Raw genomic sequence first — 17,195 nt, forward strand, 5'->3', positions numbered from 1 at the left:
TGCTCAAATTGAGCAGGAATGGTTTGCGGAGGCCATGTCACATTTGCAAGGCCCCTGAGGGGACAAAACAGTGGAAACCCCCCACAAGTGACCCATTTTGGAAACTACACCCATTGAGGAATTCATCTTGTGGAGTAGTGGGCATTTTGACCCTATAGGTGTTTCATAGAATTTATTAGAATTGGGCAGTGAAAATAAAAACAATCCCATTGATTTAATAAGATGTAGCTTTAGCTCAAAATTTTTCATTTTCTCAACAGAAAAAGGAAAAAAAGAACCCCAACAACTGTAAAGCAATTTCTTCAAAGTATGGCAATACACCATTTGTGGTCATAAACTGCTGTTTGGGCACACAGTAGGGCTCAGAAGGGAAGGAGCGCATTTGGCTTTTGGAGTGTAGATTTTGCTGGATTGGTTTCTGGTCACTATGTCGCATTTGCAAAGCCCCTGTGGGAACAAAACAGTGGAAACCTCCCAGAAGTGACCCCATTTTGGAAATTACACGCCTCAAGGTATTAACCAAGGGCTGTAGTGAGCATGTTAACCCCGTAGGTGTTTTGCTGAAATTAGTGTGCACTCGATGTTGCATAGTGAAAATTGGATTTTTTCCATAGATATGCCAATATGTGATGCCCAGCTTGTGCCACCATAACAGGACAGCTCTCTAATTATTATGCTGTTTTCTTTTTTTTAGAAACGCCCAACATGTGGCTCTAATCTCTTGCCCGGACATTCGACCAGGCTAAGGAGTTAGAGTACCATGTAAAATTGAGGTCTAATTTGGAGGTTTACAAAGTATTGGTTCACAATTGCAGAGGCTCAGATGTGAAGTAATAAAAGAAACCCCGGAGAAGTGACGCCATTTTGGAAACTACACCCCTCAAGGCATTTATTAATGGTCTTTTCCATAAATCATTGCGCTGCGGATGGTGCAAAGTAAAAATTAGAATTTTTCCCTAGATATGCCATTTCAGTGGCAAATATGTTGTGCCCTACTTGTGCCTCTGTCGACACACACCCCAAAAATTGTTAAAAGGGTTCTCCCGGGTATGGCGATACCAAATATGTTGAAGTAAACTGCTGTTTGGGCACGCTGTAGGGTTCAGAGGGGAGGGAGCACCATTTGGCTTTTGGAGCGTGGACTTTGCTTGGTAGTAGTTTTGTTTGGAGTTTTACTGGTATTTCAGTTTATAATGTGGGGGTAGATTTTTGCTGGTTAGAGGATACCAGGGGCACAGTCAGGTGGTATAATAATGGGGTAAAAAAAAAAAATCCATAGATATTCGTTACGATCTGAAGGAATCCTTTCTGCACAGGCCGGTGTCGCACTGATAAATGTCCTTCCTTATCCCTCTTTTGGTCCACACTCCGCACCTTATCAGTTTGGGGAATTTTGCTGGGAAGGTGTTGTCCTGGTATAATACGGGCGCCCTCGCTTCCAGCAGATACGTTTGGGCCCTCCCCTACCTGGTTCCCTAATTTTAGGGCCTTGATAATTCGCCTCTTGAAACAGAAGAAATGTTCCCCTCGGGCCTGCACAACTGCGTGTTTTTTATTTCCTGGCTTATTGGCGCCTTAACTAATTTTATTTTTTGATACACTTGGTGGTAGGAGGACTGTTTTTCTCTGCGGGATGAGCTACAGTTATTATTGGTACCATTTTGGGGTACATGCGACTTTTTGATCACTTTTTATCCTATTTTTTGGTAGGCAAGGTGACCAAAAAACAGCAATTCTAGCATCGTTTTTTTTAGGTGGTTTTTCTATACATCGTTCACCATGCAATATAAACTACATGTTAACTTTATTCTGCGGGTCAGTACGGTTCCAGCAATACCAAATTTATAGCACTTTTTTATAACTTTTTGCACAATAAAATACAAGGACAGGCCTCAGAAGCAAAGGAGCACCTAGTGCATTTTGGGGCCTCCTTTTTATTAGAATATATTTTAGGCATCCTGTCTGGTTTGAAGAGGTCATGTGGTGCCAAATCAAAAATGGTACCAATAAAAACTACAATTCATACAACTGCATGGGCAAAAAAACAGTTATGGCTCTTCAAATATGGAGATACAAAAGCAACTAATTTTGAAAAAAAAAGGGTTTTTACTGTGTAAGTAGTAAAACATACAAAATCTATACAAATTTTGGTATCTTTGCAATCGTAACAACCGTTGAATAAAGTTATTGTGTTATTTATACCACACGGTAAACGGCGTAGATTTAGGACGCAAGAAAGAGTGGCGAAATTGCAGGTTTTTTTTCTACCCCCCCCCCCCCCCCCCCCAAAAAAAAGTTAATCAATCAATATGTACCTAAAAATGGTGCTATTAAAAAATACAACTTGTCCCGCAAAAAACAAGACCTTATACAGCTATGTCGATGCAAAAATTAAAGTTAGAGCTCTTCGAATGTGACGATGGAAAAACGTAAAAAATTGTTTGGTCATTAGGGCCCAGAATGCAAGCAGGGGGAAGGGGTTAAAACTTTTATTTATTTATATTTCTTAAAAATTTTTTTTTTTTACTTACTTACTAGAGGACTTGAAGATCTGATCTTCTGATCCCCGGTACAATACAATAGTGCAGTGTATTGTAACTGTCATTCTTCATCTGACAGCCTATTAGGTCCTGCCATGGGTGTCTCCTCCCTCTGTCAACCACTTCAATGCGGCGGACCCCATTGACCACCGCATTGAAGGGGTTAAACGGCGGTGATCGTCAGTAACTGCGATCGCCCCCGTTGCAGCGTGATGTCAGCTGCATATTACAGCTGACACCCGCTGAAGCTAGCCAGCTCCTGTACCCGCTTCATCTACAGGACGATGCCGACATACCAGAGCCGTCATTTTGCGGGAAGGGGTTAATAAGATTGATCTATTTGTTTTCTGATGCATCTTTTAGATCCTGGCTCTTCACTTGCCCCCAGCAAGCGGATGGAAACATATCTATGCTCGGCTCACCGATGTTAAATGTCGATCTTGCTGACTCACTGAATAGTTAATATTGATTGTGTTTCCTTCTATATTCTTGATCTGTATTGAAAGGGGTTTTCCCATCCGGGACATTTATGCCATATCCACAGAATATTAGCTGTCAAATGTCAGCATATCCTCTTTTTAGTCGCAAAGCATATCTAACATTGACTTGTTAACTTGTGTGTTGTGATCACCCTGTTACTGATCCTTTTGACTTACTAATAGGTTTTACTGGGCGCAGAGGACATTTTGCTGGAGAAGAAAGACCTGATGGGCACTTGGTATCATTTCCTTGTTTCACAGCTGCTTTTTACGCATCCTACAGTCACCCTGGCAGAAATCCACTCCTATGCTCAGGTTAGATACAACCTATAGAGCATGTACAGAAGTAATCATTGTTATATAACAACTTCTAATACTCTATAGGATATAATGGTATCCATTTAACAGATACAAAATAAATGGAGACTATTACAGTTTATGGGTGATGGATGCCTTAGGCCCCATGCACACTAACGTATTTTTGCGGCCGCAATTCACTCGCAAATCTGTGGGTGAATTGCGGCCCCATTCATTTCAATGGGCCCATACACACGACCGTGGTTTCCATTGTCCGTTCATGGCCCAGGAGCCTGGACCGCAAAAAGAACGGGCATGTCTTATTACGGCCGTGTTTTGGGGTCCAGGCTCATAGAAATGAATGCACGGCCCTCGATTTGCGGGCGGCCCGTGGGTGACACTCCGCGGCCGTCCGACCCGAAAATCACGGCCGTGCACACGGCTACGGTCGTGTGCATGAAGCCTAACCGTTAAACATTCGTCACAGCCTCCGTGTAAAGACGATCCGTCACTAGCTTAGTAATGTCCAATCTCCTAGCTAATATAATACGCGTCACACTGATAATGGTGGTGAAAATGGTGTCCCAAAACATTTATTATTCTAAAAGTTATGAGCTTTTTTCTAAATATGCAAATATGGTGTCAACAGCAGCGATTCTCCTGAGGGGGAGCTTCACAGCCTCTGACGCTGTCCTATCAGCATGAAGCTGCTTCATAAAGTGTGGGAGACTGAGGATGGAGGGAAGGGGGGGGGGGGGGTCACTTCAAATAGCCATATCCCCAGCTCTGATGAGAGTCTAATCTTTCATATGGCACAAGGATCGCAGTTATAGCTGTGACACAACCAGAGATATCACCAGCTGAATACACAGTTGGGAATGGAAGCTGTATATACTATATGATCGCACTGTGTTGCTGGGCAGGGAAGGGGGAGAAGCTGTCTAACCAATGGACAGCGTCCTACAGAAAACAACACCCCCCCCCCCCCCCCCCCCCCGAGTGAAAAGAAAGAGTCACCTCCCATTTGGCAAGTATAGCCAAATTAGCATATTTAGAAAAATGTTCATAACTCTGCAAATTCTAAACGTTTTTGAAAACAAATCACACTGTAATTATCGGCATCATAGCGCCTATTAGATTAGTTAGGAGATGGGGAATTAATAAACTGGTGACAGATCCGCTTTAAGTATATGTCGGGAGCTTTTCCCAGAGTATATATATATCAAAGGGAGACCACATTGTAATGTGTGAAAACCGCTTAATGACCGCAGCAACACTGTATACACACACAAAAGGTTTTGAATGCTATCACTCTGTGCGGGAGGAGGCTGTACTTCTTCAATTCCTTTAGATTGTAATAATCTATGGCCCTTTATCTATCTATGGTTTCCCTTCATTGCAGCTGCCATAAAGCACACACATCCTGCTGCACTCTCTATACTGACCGTACAGGGAGCACAAGTAGGCCTCAAATAATAGTAATAATAATATCTATCATATTTGTAACATGTCCTAATTAGGCTCTGTTCACATCTGCGTTGGGGTCCCGTTCTGACGGTCCGTCAGAGCTTTCTGTCAGAACGGGACCCTGAACAAACTGACACGAATGGAAACCAGAGGTTTCCGTTTCCATCACCATTGATTTCAATGGTGACGGTTCCGGTGCCCATGGTTTCCGTTCGTCTCTGTTGTGCACCGGATCCGTTGTTTTGCCGGAAGCGATAGCTAAGTCGACTACGCTATAGCTTCCACCAAAACTACGGGACCGGTGCACAACCGAGACAAACAGAAACCATGGGCACCGGAACCGTCTGTCTATTCAGGGTCCTGTTCTGATGGAAAGCTCAAACGGAACATCCAAACGGGACCCCAACGCAGATGTGAACAGAGCCTAACCTTTCTCCTGTTCATACCCAGAAGCCAAGTCCTGCTGACCACCTCCTGTTATTTTCCAAAAAGATCATAGACTATTCATTTTCTGCCACTAGTAAGAATTGTTATTAAAAACTTTCTATTTTAATGGTTACCCCTCTGTTCTCTCGTACCCCCAGTCCTGCCTGGACATCTTTAATGCTGGAGACAGTTCTGAGGCACTGGACAATGTTCTGCTTGCAGCTTTTGAGCTCGATATTCATCAAGTCATTAAGGAATTCAGGTACCCAACCAAATAACATCCTATGACACTCAACAATGTACATTTAGTGTACTTTAAGTTATGTTTTTTAACTCTATATCCTTCTTCTTGTTTTGCAGCATTGTGACAAATAACTGGTGGTTTGTGGCTCATTTGACCGACCTGCTGGATCACTGTCAGCTCTTTCAATCCCACAACCTATAGTAAGCTGGAAGGGATTTGAGCGCGGGAGCAAAAGCAGAATAAAAATGTCTGAGATATTTTGGTATATTTTATATTGCGGTTATTCTCAGAATCTTTATTACAAACTTTGTTACAATAATACTAAAATGGGTGGTCGAGGTCTTTTGATAGCCTACCCATAAAATTGGCCATCAATGTATGATCCACGAGTCGTAACCTTACAGCCCCTTTGTTTATCTAGAGACCGCAATGTACAAGTCGGGCTGGCTGTGCCTGGTTTTCCAACTCGGCCCATCCATCTAAGTGAACACCCCTTTGGTCAGACCCCACTGATCTTTCCTGACTCGCCCCATAAACATGCATGTTCGGCCGAGCGTTCATGTTTATCTCAATAGGGAGAGGCAAAAAAAAGGCGCTGCCCGTGGCTGTGGGAACAGAGGATCATTGAAATTGAACATGCTTATCTTTTCCCTATTCAACAATTGCTACCAGTGGCCCCCATATACATTACATCATTGGCCGATCGTGCTGAGATTTGTCTATTGTGTATGGATACCTTTAGGATATGCCATCAATTAAAAACTCCTCTAAGGGCTCCATCACACACGAAAAATGTCTTGCATTTAAAACTGCATAAAAAAACGTTTCTAAAAATGCTAGCGTTCTTCAAATGAAACATGCATTTTTAGTAGGGCTGGGCAATTAATCGAAATTCAGCGCAATTAATTGACGTAGTCTTGCGAATTTCGATTTTATTAATTATTTTTTATCGGTTTAAACTGTCTGCGCATCTTCAGGATGCAGAATACAGTTCAATCCAATGGTAATACTGTGTGTGGAAGCTATGGGACATAATACTGTTTGGGGAGCACTATGGGGGCAATATTCTGTGGGGGCAGAGACTGGGGGTACGGTGTGGAGGACAGTTATGGGAGCATTATACAGTGGTGGAGGACAGTTATGTGGTGGAGGACAGTTATGTGGTGGAGGACAGTTATGTGGTGGATTATACTGTGTGGAGGGCAACTATAGGGGCATTATACTGTGTGGAGGGCAACTATAGGGGCATTATACTGTGTGGAGGGCAACTATAGGGGCATTATACTGTGTGGAGGGCAACTATAGGGGCATTATAATGTGTGGAGGCCAACTATAGGGGCATTATACTGTGTGGAGGGCAACTATAGGGGCATTATACTGTGGGGAGGGCAGTGATAGGGGCATTGTAATGTGTGGAGAGCACTATGGGGGCATTGTAATGTGTGGAGAGCACTATGGGGGCATTGTACTGTGTGGAGAGCACTATGGGGGCATTGTAATGTGTGGAGAGCACTATGGGGGCATTGTACTGTGTGGGGGCAGTGTCAGGGGTATATTATACACAGTAGTATACAGCAAGCTTAGGGGATAAATATTAATTCAATGGCGTGGCATGCATATAGTGGGCGTGGCATGCAAAAAGTGCTGTGGCCTAAATAATCATTCAATTAATTGTTATTTTTGATTTAGGTCATAATTGCCCAGCCCTAATTTTTAGTGGCGTTTTTCATTTAGTGTCATTTTGTAAATGCGTCTTTTTATGGAATTTTTGAAGTCCTACAGAGAAGTCTATGGGGGAAAATGCCTTAAAGCGCTATACCCAGAGCATGCTGTGTTTTGAAAACGCAACTGACCAAAAAATTTGCCTCAAATGCCACAAACCAAAACGCAGTTGTAAGTAATGCATTTGATATTTTACTCTAGACTTCAATGTAATATCTGGCCGCAGTAAAAAATGCCATGAAAAAACGCACCAAAACTGTGTGTGAATCCAGCCTTAAAATGATTTGCAGCATTTGTTTAAGTCTCAACTATAACTGTTCCTTTTATTTACTTTCCAGTTTTGGGTCCAACATGCGAGAACATTTGCTATTGGAGTATGCCTCTGGTCTCTTCTCTCATCATAGGTATGATGATTAACATTTTATTTGGTTTTAGATCCCTTTACACAAATCACGGATGTGTCTTCGCTTGTTTTTTGCTTTTTGTTCAGCGACCAGTCATAATTACTTTTCATGGCAAAGGTTTTTTGTTTTTTTTTGTAACAACCGGTTATTCACATATGTCTGTTGCTCCTGTCCGTTTCCATCCGTTCTGTTGCAGAACAGCCGGAGGGAAACTGATGCTAGAACGTATCCCATAGCTTTCTATGGGGTCTGTCCTGGCACAGGGGACATCAGTTGTGGCTCTGTACGGCGCTGGACCTGTGCAGGAGCCGGATCCAAAAAACGTTACCTGCAGTGTTTTTGGGTCCAGCTCCCAGGGAGGTCCAGCGCCGTATCCGATCTATTTTAACTATGGCCGGATGAACGCCGTGTGCTGCTGCATCCACCTTCAGGCAGCAAGGTGGCCGGGGGTATGTCCCGCTGTCAACTGTATGTGTGTCCTCAGGACGCATATACAGTTGAACCCAATTCTGAAGCATAAAAATTGTGAAAAAGCCTGATGGCAACTGATACGTTTTTGCATCAGTTGTAATCACTTGAGAGACAAAAAAAACAGATGCCGATGCAACTGATATATGTGAACGCACCCTTATTGATATGATGAGGAAATTTCTTTCGCAGCCTGTGGCAGCTTGGGATTGACTATTTAGATCACTGTCCTGAACTGGGTCGAATTTACCTAGAGCTTCACATGGAGAGGATTCCTCTGAGCACGGAGAGGAAAGCTTTAAAGGCATTGCGCATCTGTGAGCAGCGGCAAATGACTGAGCAAGGTGTGTATCAGAAACCCATGTGGTTTTTGTGTTGTAATCTCAAACGTTAAAGACACCCAGGGCTTGCTTAAGAGGAAACTTTTATCTTGTTTGTGATCTGCTGAGAATTATAGGGTGAACAAATAATTTGTCGTTTCCAGTTCGCAGTATCTGTAAAACAATGGCAATGCAAGCCATGCGCAATAGACGGTTGGGATCAGCACTGTCCTGGAGTATTCGAGCCAAAGATGCTTCATTCGCCACACTCGTATCTGATCGGTAAGTGCACACTGACTTATTATAGCAATATTAGAGTGTCCCTATAATGATATTGGGCGTTGTATGTTTGCCTCTGCATCTGTACCGCCTAGCGTGCCTCCTGCATCTCAACACCATGAGAGATGGAGCGGGAGAACTAAATTGTGGGGACAATTTGTAAAGAGGATCTGTCACTAGTTTAGTAATGCCCAATCTCCTAGCCAATCTAATAGACACTGTCACGCCGATAATGCTAGTGAAAGTTTTGTCCCAAAAAGTTTATTTTAAAAGTTATGAGCTTTTTTTCTAAATAGGCAAATGAGACTATACTGGACAAGTGGGTGTCAACACCAGCAATTCTCCTGAGGGGGAGCTTCACAGCCTCTGATGCTGTCCTATTACCATGAAGCTGCTTCACACAGTGTGAGAGACTGAGGCTGGAGGGATGGGGATCAATTAAAACAGCCATATCTCGGGCTCTGATTCTGGTGTTGTATGAAAGATGAGATTTGAATCTTTCATATGGCACCTCCTATTTGGCTGTTAGTTATCGGCATCATAGCGCTAAGGCTCTGTTCACATCTGTGTTGGGGTCTTGTTCTGACGGAGGTTTCCATCAGAACGGGACCCCGAGCAGACACAAACTGACACCGACAGAAACCAGAGGGTTCCGTCTCTATCACCATTGATTTCAATGGTGACTGAGGCGGTGCCCCTGGTTTCCGTTTGCCTCTTGTGCATCGGACCTGTCGTTTTGCTGGAAGCAGTAGCGTAGTGGATTACGCTATGGCTTCAGGCAAAACGACTGATTCGGTGCACAAAACAGCCTTAGCTTAGCCACATGCAGACCTGTTACATTGTTTTTGGTACTGTCCTGCGATTGCCATGTCTTGGCAAAGTTTACAGCAGTCTGTAAGGGGTCCATTCACTATACAATGTCCCCTCACTTTGGAGTGGGGATTGTTTGGCATCTTGCCCTCCTCTGTCTCAAATCCCGAAGCATCATAAAAAAAACTGCTATATAATATCTCTGCGGCCGTAAGACAGTTTTGCAGGTCTGGATTGGCAGCTCCTCCCTCAATACCCCCCCCCCCCCACTAACCACATTTTCTTGGAGAAGTTATCTTATTTATTCCAAATGGACCTATTCACCCGCGATTATGGACCTAACCTATTAATACAAAATCAATAAGCATTAATGAGGCTCTGTCACCACATTATAAGTTTCCTATCTTGTACATAATGTGATTGGCGCTGTAATGTAGATTACAGCTGTGTTTTTATTTAGAAAAACAATCATTTTTGGCGGAGTTATGAACGATTTTAGCTTTATGCTAATGAGTTTCTTAATAGACAACTGGGCGTTTTTACTTTTTGACCAAGTGGGCGTTGTGGAGAGAAGTGTATGACGCTGACCAATCAGTGACCAATCAGCGTCATACACTTCTCCCCATTCATTTACACAGCACATAGTGATCTTACTAGATCACTATGTGCAGCCACATACACACACATTAACGTTACTCAAAGTGTCCTGACAATGAATCTTTAACTCTTTAACTATAAACAGCTACTTTAATCTGTTTGTCCATCACTTGCCCAACTCCTGTTCTGGCTCTGTTTTTTTTATGTGCGCCAGAAGAAACAAAAGCAAAATCCATGTTGGTCCGGGTAGCTATTAGTCAGTGTATGTACTGTTCCTCTGGTTTTATCAATGTTTTATAATCTACATTACTTAAAAATATCCATCTTTATTTGTTAGGACATTGTTGTGAAATAAATCTTTTTTGTAGGTTTTATATTATATGGTGCAGCTTTTTTAATGATCTAATATATATTTGTCTATCACTCATTCACTTCCATAACCCTTCCACTCTTAAGGATGTAATAGTAGTAATGTGACAGGGAAGAGGCTAAATAAAACCAAATCCGTGAAATTTGTCTGCAGCTTTCGTGGTTGACATTGCTATTTCTCGTTTGTTGCGTTTGGGGACACAGTGTCAAGCCTCCTAGTGGAAAAGCACTGTCTAAGAGATATAAAAAAGTTGCCCCACCTTCAGGATATACCATGCCCACAGACACTGAGCTTAGTGCCTGTAGGAGGCAGACACTAACCTACAGTCTTCGTGAACGGTCTGCCTCTTACAGACACTGAACTAACCATTTTTTTATGTTTGTTTTTATTCCTTAAATAGGCGCCATTTCCAGCCGGCCGTATAGCCGGCTGCTCCAACTTTAATTTCCTCTACAGGATGGTGCCATTCTGTGTCGGATAGAGCCGGGATGCGCCATTTTGCGGCAATGTGTGTTTAGGCAGGGGGCGGGCCCCCACTCCTCCAGTATCTCTCCCTACGCCGGCGGCCAATCGCAGTGGTTCGGGTTGTGGCCTAGTTTCCCCACTCTTCCCCTTCATTCCGATAGACGCTGCTGGGGACACAGGACCTCCTGACCGTGCCTTGCTATAATTTGCCTTCGGACAAGCAAAAAGCACTTATGAAACTGAGTAGGACTGGCCTTTGGCCTTCTTTGTCCTGCAGGTGCCCTAGCCTCCGTACCTTTGCTCACTGTAGGAGTGTCGTCTTTCCTTAAAGACCTAGGTAAAGGCAGCCATTACTTCCTGACGGAGTAGTCTTTTGCTTCACAGTTCCTGAGTGGGTTTATTGGTCTCTCTACCGCCACAGGTTTTTCCTGTGTGTGGTGTAGTGACCCCCCCCCCCCCTCTCTATTGCAATGTCTGACCCTAAATTAGAACCTTCTCACCAGGCAACCATTACATCGATTACAGATCCACATTTCCTTGTGGTCAGCCTACTTCTCTGTGATTTATGCCGTCGTCCTGGCCAAGCACCTGTGGCTCCTGCACCCTGACCCCCCCCCCCCCCCCCCCCCAGCATTGGCCACGCCTGGTATGGTGTATTTAGATCCAGAATGGGCCAATTCCCTTTCCACAAGTATAGGTAACCTGGTACACATCACTCAGTCCATGATTCACATGACTGTTCACCTTTCTGACCAACCTCCCCTGAACTCTGTCTACGTCTTTCTCAGGTGGCATGCCCCAAAAGCGGGCCAGGCCCTCTCGACTCCCTTCCATTTCACAGGCCTCTTCTGCCTGACCACTTGTGCAGTCCAGTACCTCCTATCCCCCTAGAGGAGCAACTTTCCAATTCAGAAGGGGTCTTTCCACTTCCCTACTTCTGTTGAGGTGCTTATTAGGGTTGTCCGTGACACCATACATGTACGGCCCCTCCTTCCCCTGAATCGGTTTCCTTCCTTCATCCACAATTGTCTCAGATGGTTTTTCTAGCTCATTCTGAACATGAAGGCGTAGTTTCCAAGGATAGGAAACACCCCCCATTGTGAAATCCTTTACCGCCTTTTGAGGCCTCTGTGTTACGAGTGTGATTAGGTCTATTCTGAGAAAGATTGGTGCTTTGCCACCCGTGGCTTCCGAGATAATCCCTTCCAACCTAGGCAAAGAGATGAGACCCTGAAAAAGGGAGCGCAGTCTGAGCGCTTGGAGGCTGAATCAGCAGACCAAGCCTTGAGCCATGTAGTCCTGGGAATAGTGACTGAGGGAACAGAAGCCTGCACCACCAGATGGGCAGCATCAAGGGCAGCTACGCAGATATACTTGGACAGGGTGGTGATTAGGTGAGAGAGATCAACTCGCTCCTCCTGAGGAGGACCCGAGAGCAGGCCTTGACGGAGTTTTTGAGTCCATTCAGCGATCCAGAAGATGCTTGAAGGAAGTGTGGAATCCGCCATCGGCAAGGTAGTGTCCTTGGCTAAGCAAGAGATCGGAGAATCTACCGCTGGAGTCAGCACTCCTGCAGATTAATTGCCCTCTTGAAAAGGGTAGAAAACATACAGACAGCTAGAGTGGGAAAACTTCTTGTCCAGGTGCTTCCATTCCTTAAAGACCATACCCTCTTCTGAGTTGGCTGGAAAAACAGCCTAAGAAAGTTGGGGCTGAAGGAAAGAAATCGAGTCCATGGAAAGTACAGAATCGGTGACGTAAATCGTGTCTCAGACAGCTCTAATTAGAGCTAGAAGCCTTACCAAATGAATCCGAATAGGAATCTGATAATTCACCATCGGACAAAGCGTCGTTAGGAGGAGATGAGGCACCAGACCTGACTTCAGTACCAGAAATACCTTGCCCACATGTAGGAGGTGAAACACAAAAGGACAGTGAAAATAAAGGCAAGCCAGATGTTCTTGTTCGCTTGCGGGGTCGACCACAAGGTGAAGACACGGACGGGGAGTCCATAAGAGGACTGGCAGAACAAGAATCCGGCGGGCGGGCAGACCCACAAGGGGTGAGCAACACTGGGGGTGGTAGAGGTGCAGAGGCCGCAGGCATTCGGCTAGGAGGTCGGTATGCATTGCATAAGATATTGTAAACGTCCCGACACTCCCCCCCGACCTGTGCAGTGAAGAGAAAAATGGTGCCGCCGGTGTATTGGTGCCACCCTCTGTGTTACCGCCTTTACTAAGGGGACACTGGTGGGAGAGGTGATAGGGGTGCTCCTTAGACTGGTGGGCGACAGAGGAGATGACGCTAGTCTCGATTTGTCTTCATAGACAACATGGACATCAGTGCATTTACATATGACACTGCTCTTGCTGAAAGAACACAGGTAGACCACGTGACCCTAGTTCTTCATGATGAAAAGAAAAAAATAAGTAAAATAAACATAAAATTGTTGGTAGATACTCTGCAGAATTTTTTTTGACTCTTACGGACTCTGAGCTATTCAGTCTTCGCTTAGTGTCTGTATTTCCTGTAGAAGCAGTTACTTGTTTATTTAATCGTTTCCAGAGTCCTAATGGCAACAGCATATACCCACGGTCTGTCTCGTCGTCCCCTTGTAACAAACCGGAAAAAATATGGAAGTTATTGAGGATTATAATAAGAGTACAGAATAGCTATAGCAGTAAAAAGAATTGATAGAATGTGACCATGCATGTATGGCCACTTCTCTGCCTGAACTGGGGACTGGGTTTCCCGCATTCTTGGATTGGTAGGGGTTTTAGTTGATATGCCAAGACCGTGCATTGTGGGAAAACACACACAAGTTTGAACTTCCACTATCCCTGTATTCTGAAGTCCATGTGCATCCTCTGATCTGACGAGTCCATTGACTTTGTGTGTAACAAAGTTGTGTGTTTTTTGTTTTTTTTAAGATTCCTGAAGGATTACTGTGAGTTGGGCAGATTCTCAGACTTGGATCTTATTGACAATCTGGGTCCTGCTATGTTGCTCAGTGATCGTCTGACATTCCTAGGTGAGTCCATTTCTGAAAAGCTGAAGTTCTATACAAGTGTGTACTCTGCAATGCTTTGTAGGTCTGATATAAATCATGTGGTTTTTTTTGTGTTTTTTTTTTTTTTTTAAAGGAAAATACAGAGAGTTTCACAGGATGTACAATGAGCAGCAGTTTGAAGAAGCTGCCTGCCTGCTGCTCTCTCTCATGACTTCTCGCATCGCTCCCTGCTCCTTTTGGTTTACTTTACTGCTGGATGCACTGCCTTTGCTTGAACAGCAAAAGGTAAGTCAAGAATAATGCACACTATAATGCCAAAAATCCGTCATTACTCTGAGGACATACTGTAGATAAAAGACAAAGTTCTGACAGAACTAATCTCATTATTCATTTTGACAGGTTTCATATATTATTAAAATTTTTTTTTGCATCCTAGAGAAGATAAACCGTTTGCTTGTATTTTATGTGTACTCCAATCTGAGTGCCGCTGCAATCTCTATTATAGTTTGTGGTAATTCTCGAACCAGTTGAGTGGTTTGCTACTTCTAAAACCTAGAGATAGAAACCCTACTTAGACATTTATGGAAAACCCTGTGGATATGCAATAAATTTTTCGGATGGGAATACACCTTTTAACCCCTTCCCGTCGCAGCCCTTTTTCAGACGTTCATTTTCGTTTTTTCCCTCCCCACCTTCCAAAAGCCATAACTTTATTTTTCCGTCGATATAGTGCTAGGAGGGCTTTATTTCTGCGGGACGAGTTGTAGTTTTTTTGTAGCACCATTTATTGTGCCATATAATGTACTAGGAAACGGGGAAAAAAATTATTTGTGGGGTAAAAAATTAAGAAAAAAAAAACCGATTCCTCCATTGTTTTTTGCACGTCGTTTTTATGGAATTCACTGTGCAATTAAAACAACATGTTAACTTTATTCTGCGGGTCAATACGATTACGGCGATACCAAATGTGTAGTTTTTTCTATATTTTACTACTTTTACAAGTAAAAACCAAAGTGTAAAAAAGAATTTTATTTTGTGTCGCCAAATTCCGAGAGCCGTAACTTTTTCATTGTTCCGTCAATTAAGTGGTATAAGGGCTTATTTTTTGCAGGATAAGCTGTAGTTTTTAATAATACCATTTTGGTGTACATGCGACGGTTTGATCACTTTTTTTATTTCACTTTTTGTGGGGGATTAGGTGACCAAAAATAGATTCTGGCGTTTACAATTTTTTTTTTTTTTTACTGCGTTCACCGGTCGGCTTAAATAATGATATATTGTAATAGTTCAGACTTTTACGGACGCGGCGATACCAATTATGTTTATGTATTTTATTTTTTTTACTATGCTCTAGGGGGAAAATGGAAAAAGTTGTTTTTTTTGTAACTTTTAATTGGAATAAAATTTGACATAAAAAAGTAAAAATTAGTTACTTTTTTTTATTAGTCCCCCTAGGGGACTTCAACCAGCGATCGTTAGATCGCATGCACGATATACTGCAATACTAATGTATTGCAGTATATCGTGATTCTGACAGGCATCTACTAAGCCCTGCCGGAGGCAAGGCTTAATAGGTGTACAAAGATGGCGGACCTGGGGGCCTTCATTAGGCCCCAAGGTAGCCATAGCAACTCCCCCCCCCCCCCCCCCCCCCCGCGCGATTGCGTTGCGGGGGGCGCGATGAGCTATTAGAGGGGGTCGCCCCCCTCTTTCTAATGATTTAAATGCTGCGGTCGCTATTGACCGCAGCATTTAACGAATTAAGCGAGCGGGATCGCGCTCGAGCACGATGCCGTTCGTTACTCAGAAGTGTCGGCTGTAACATACAGCCGACACCGGCATCGTATGGCCCGTTCCATGCTTCCCCTACCAGACTTTGGCGTATGGATACGTCCAAAGTCGGGAAGGGGTTAAAGGAACATTATGGGTAATACTGATGCACTGTTTGGGGGAAAGGAGTGTAGCGCCAAAGAAAGATTTCTAGTTAGCATCGTCCTGCACTAGACATAACACAGTAAAAGTTTTGCCTACATGGTTTCTTTTAAAGTTGTTTAAAATAGAACTCTTGCAGTTTACAGTGCCCCTTATTACTAAAAGCCAGCCACAGTCCCCCAGTACTAAGCTGTCCCTTCTCCTGTGCTGCATGCTATTACTCTTCTCTCTGACGTGGAAGCGACGTATGAATAGCCATCATGCACTGATATTTATGATCCGCATTTTGTTCCCCTGCATCAGCAGGATGCAGCTAAGTTTTGACAGCCGTGTCTTTCTGTACAATTGGGACACAGACCAGCATGTATGTGTCCGGTTGCTGCGGGCCATTTGCACTCTTTCTATAAACTATTGGCATGCTTCTTCCAGCTTATGTTTGGCCTAACAAGACTGTCCCCTTATAGGTGATCTTTTCTGCTGAGCAGACATATCAGCTAATGAGCTGCTTGGAGGACAGGACTGCAGCAAAGCTGGAACCTATCCAATCAGAGGAGAGCCGGAGATCGCAGGTAAATCACATTGGGCACTTTGTGGTAAAATAATAAACTTAAAATGCACGTCAAGAATTCTATTCTGACTGATTAAATATTTGGCTTGTGATGTCTTTTGCAGGACAGCAGCATCGAAGTCACAAAGGTTGAGATGCTTAGACTGGCTTTGGCAAGAAACCTGGCTCGTGCCATTGTGAAAGAAGGAACCCTTCAGGTGTAAATAGGAAAAATATAATCACGTGTAATTAGTTTTGTTTCCGAAATAAACATTTTTTTCTAATTTACTCGTTGAGCTTCTGGATGCCTCTGTAATGGAAAGATATACATCAAGACTGAAGGAGGAAAGGTGTTTCAGACACTTTATATGAAAGGTGAACTTGAAGGTCATGTCTTTTTATTTTTTTCAACCTCTCTGTAAGGCAGCAGGTATCACATATGTCTTTTTAAGCAGTAGCGGTGGGAGCTAAACAGCCTACGTACATTTCTGCCCCATACATCTAAATTCACTTTGTAAAAATTCATGCACAGAGTACAGAAACAACCCCAATTAGATGTATGAGGGTACGTCCACAGACACACGTAAGCGCTACAGAATTTTCGATAGGAAATTCTGCAGCGTATTATACAAATCTCATCCACATGCGGCGTAAAAAATGTGCACAAATAAACTGGCTAGGATTGACCTGCGGGGCAGATTCTTGATTTGCAGCATGGGAATTTCTTTTGCAAAAGCTCTGTGGAATTTCTGTACGTATCCTGAAACAGATTTTCAGTTGCAGAAATTTCTGCCACATATGAACATACCCTAAAACTA

The 17,195-nt window shown here is 43.5% G+C and overlaps 1 protein-coding gene across 2 annotated transcripts in view; it reads left to right on the forward strand.

Annotated features, from left to right (window-relative positions):
* The window catches only part of NUP85 (nucleoporin 85), a 102,858-nt gene extending 86,193 nt beyond the window's left edge, over positions 1-16,665 (forward strand). For both annotated transcript variants that reach the window (XM_075846722.1, XM_075846723.1), the window contains 10 exons: positions 3,203-3,334; positions 5,368-5,471; positions 5,570-5,653; positions 7,514-7,579; positions 8,240-8,391; positions 8,532-8,649; positions 13,819-13,919; positions 14,032-14,183; positions 16,295-16,399; positions 16,503-16,665. In XM_075846722.1, coding sequence (XP_075702837.1) covers positions 3,203-3,334; positions 5,368-5,471; positions 5,570-5,653; positions 7,514-7,579; positions 8,240-8,391; positions 8,532-8,649; positions 13,819-13,919; positions 14,032-14,183; positions 16,295-16,399; positions 16,503-16,601 — 1,113 coding nt within the window. In that variant the 3' untranslated portion in view covers positions 16,602-16,665. The remainder of the gene's footprint in view (positions 1-3,202; positions 3,335-5,367; positions 5,472-5,569; positions 5,654-7,513; positions 7,580-8,239; positions 8,392-8,531; positions 8,650-13,818; positions 13,920-14,031; positions 14,184-16,294; positions 16,400-16,502) is intronic.
* The last annotated feature ends 530 nt before the right edge of the window (positions 16,666-17,195 follow it).

Source organism: Rhinoderma darwinii, chromosome 13 (genome assembly GCF_050947455.1).
Source record: "Rhinoderma darwinii isolate aRhiDar2 chromosome 13, aRhiDar2.hap1, whole genome shotgun sequence".
In the NCBI taxonomy this organism is placed as follows: domain Eukaryota; kingdom Metazoa; phylum Chordata; class Amphibia; order Anura; family Rhinodermatidae; genus Rhinoderma; species Rhinoderma darwinii.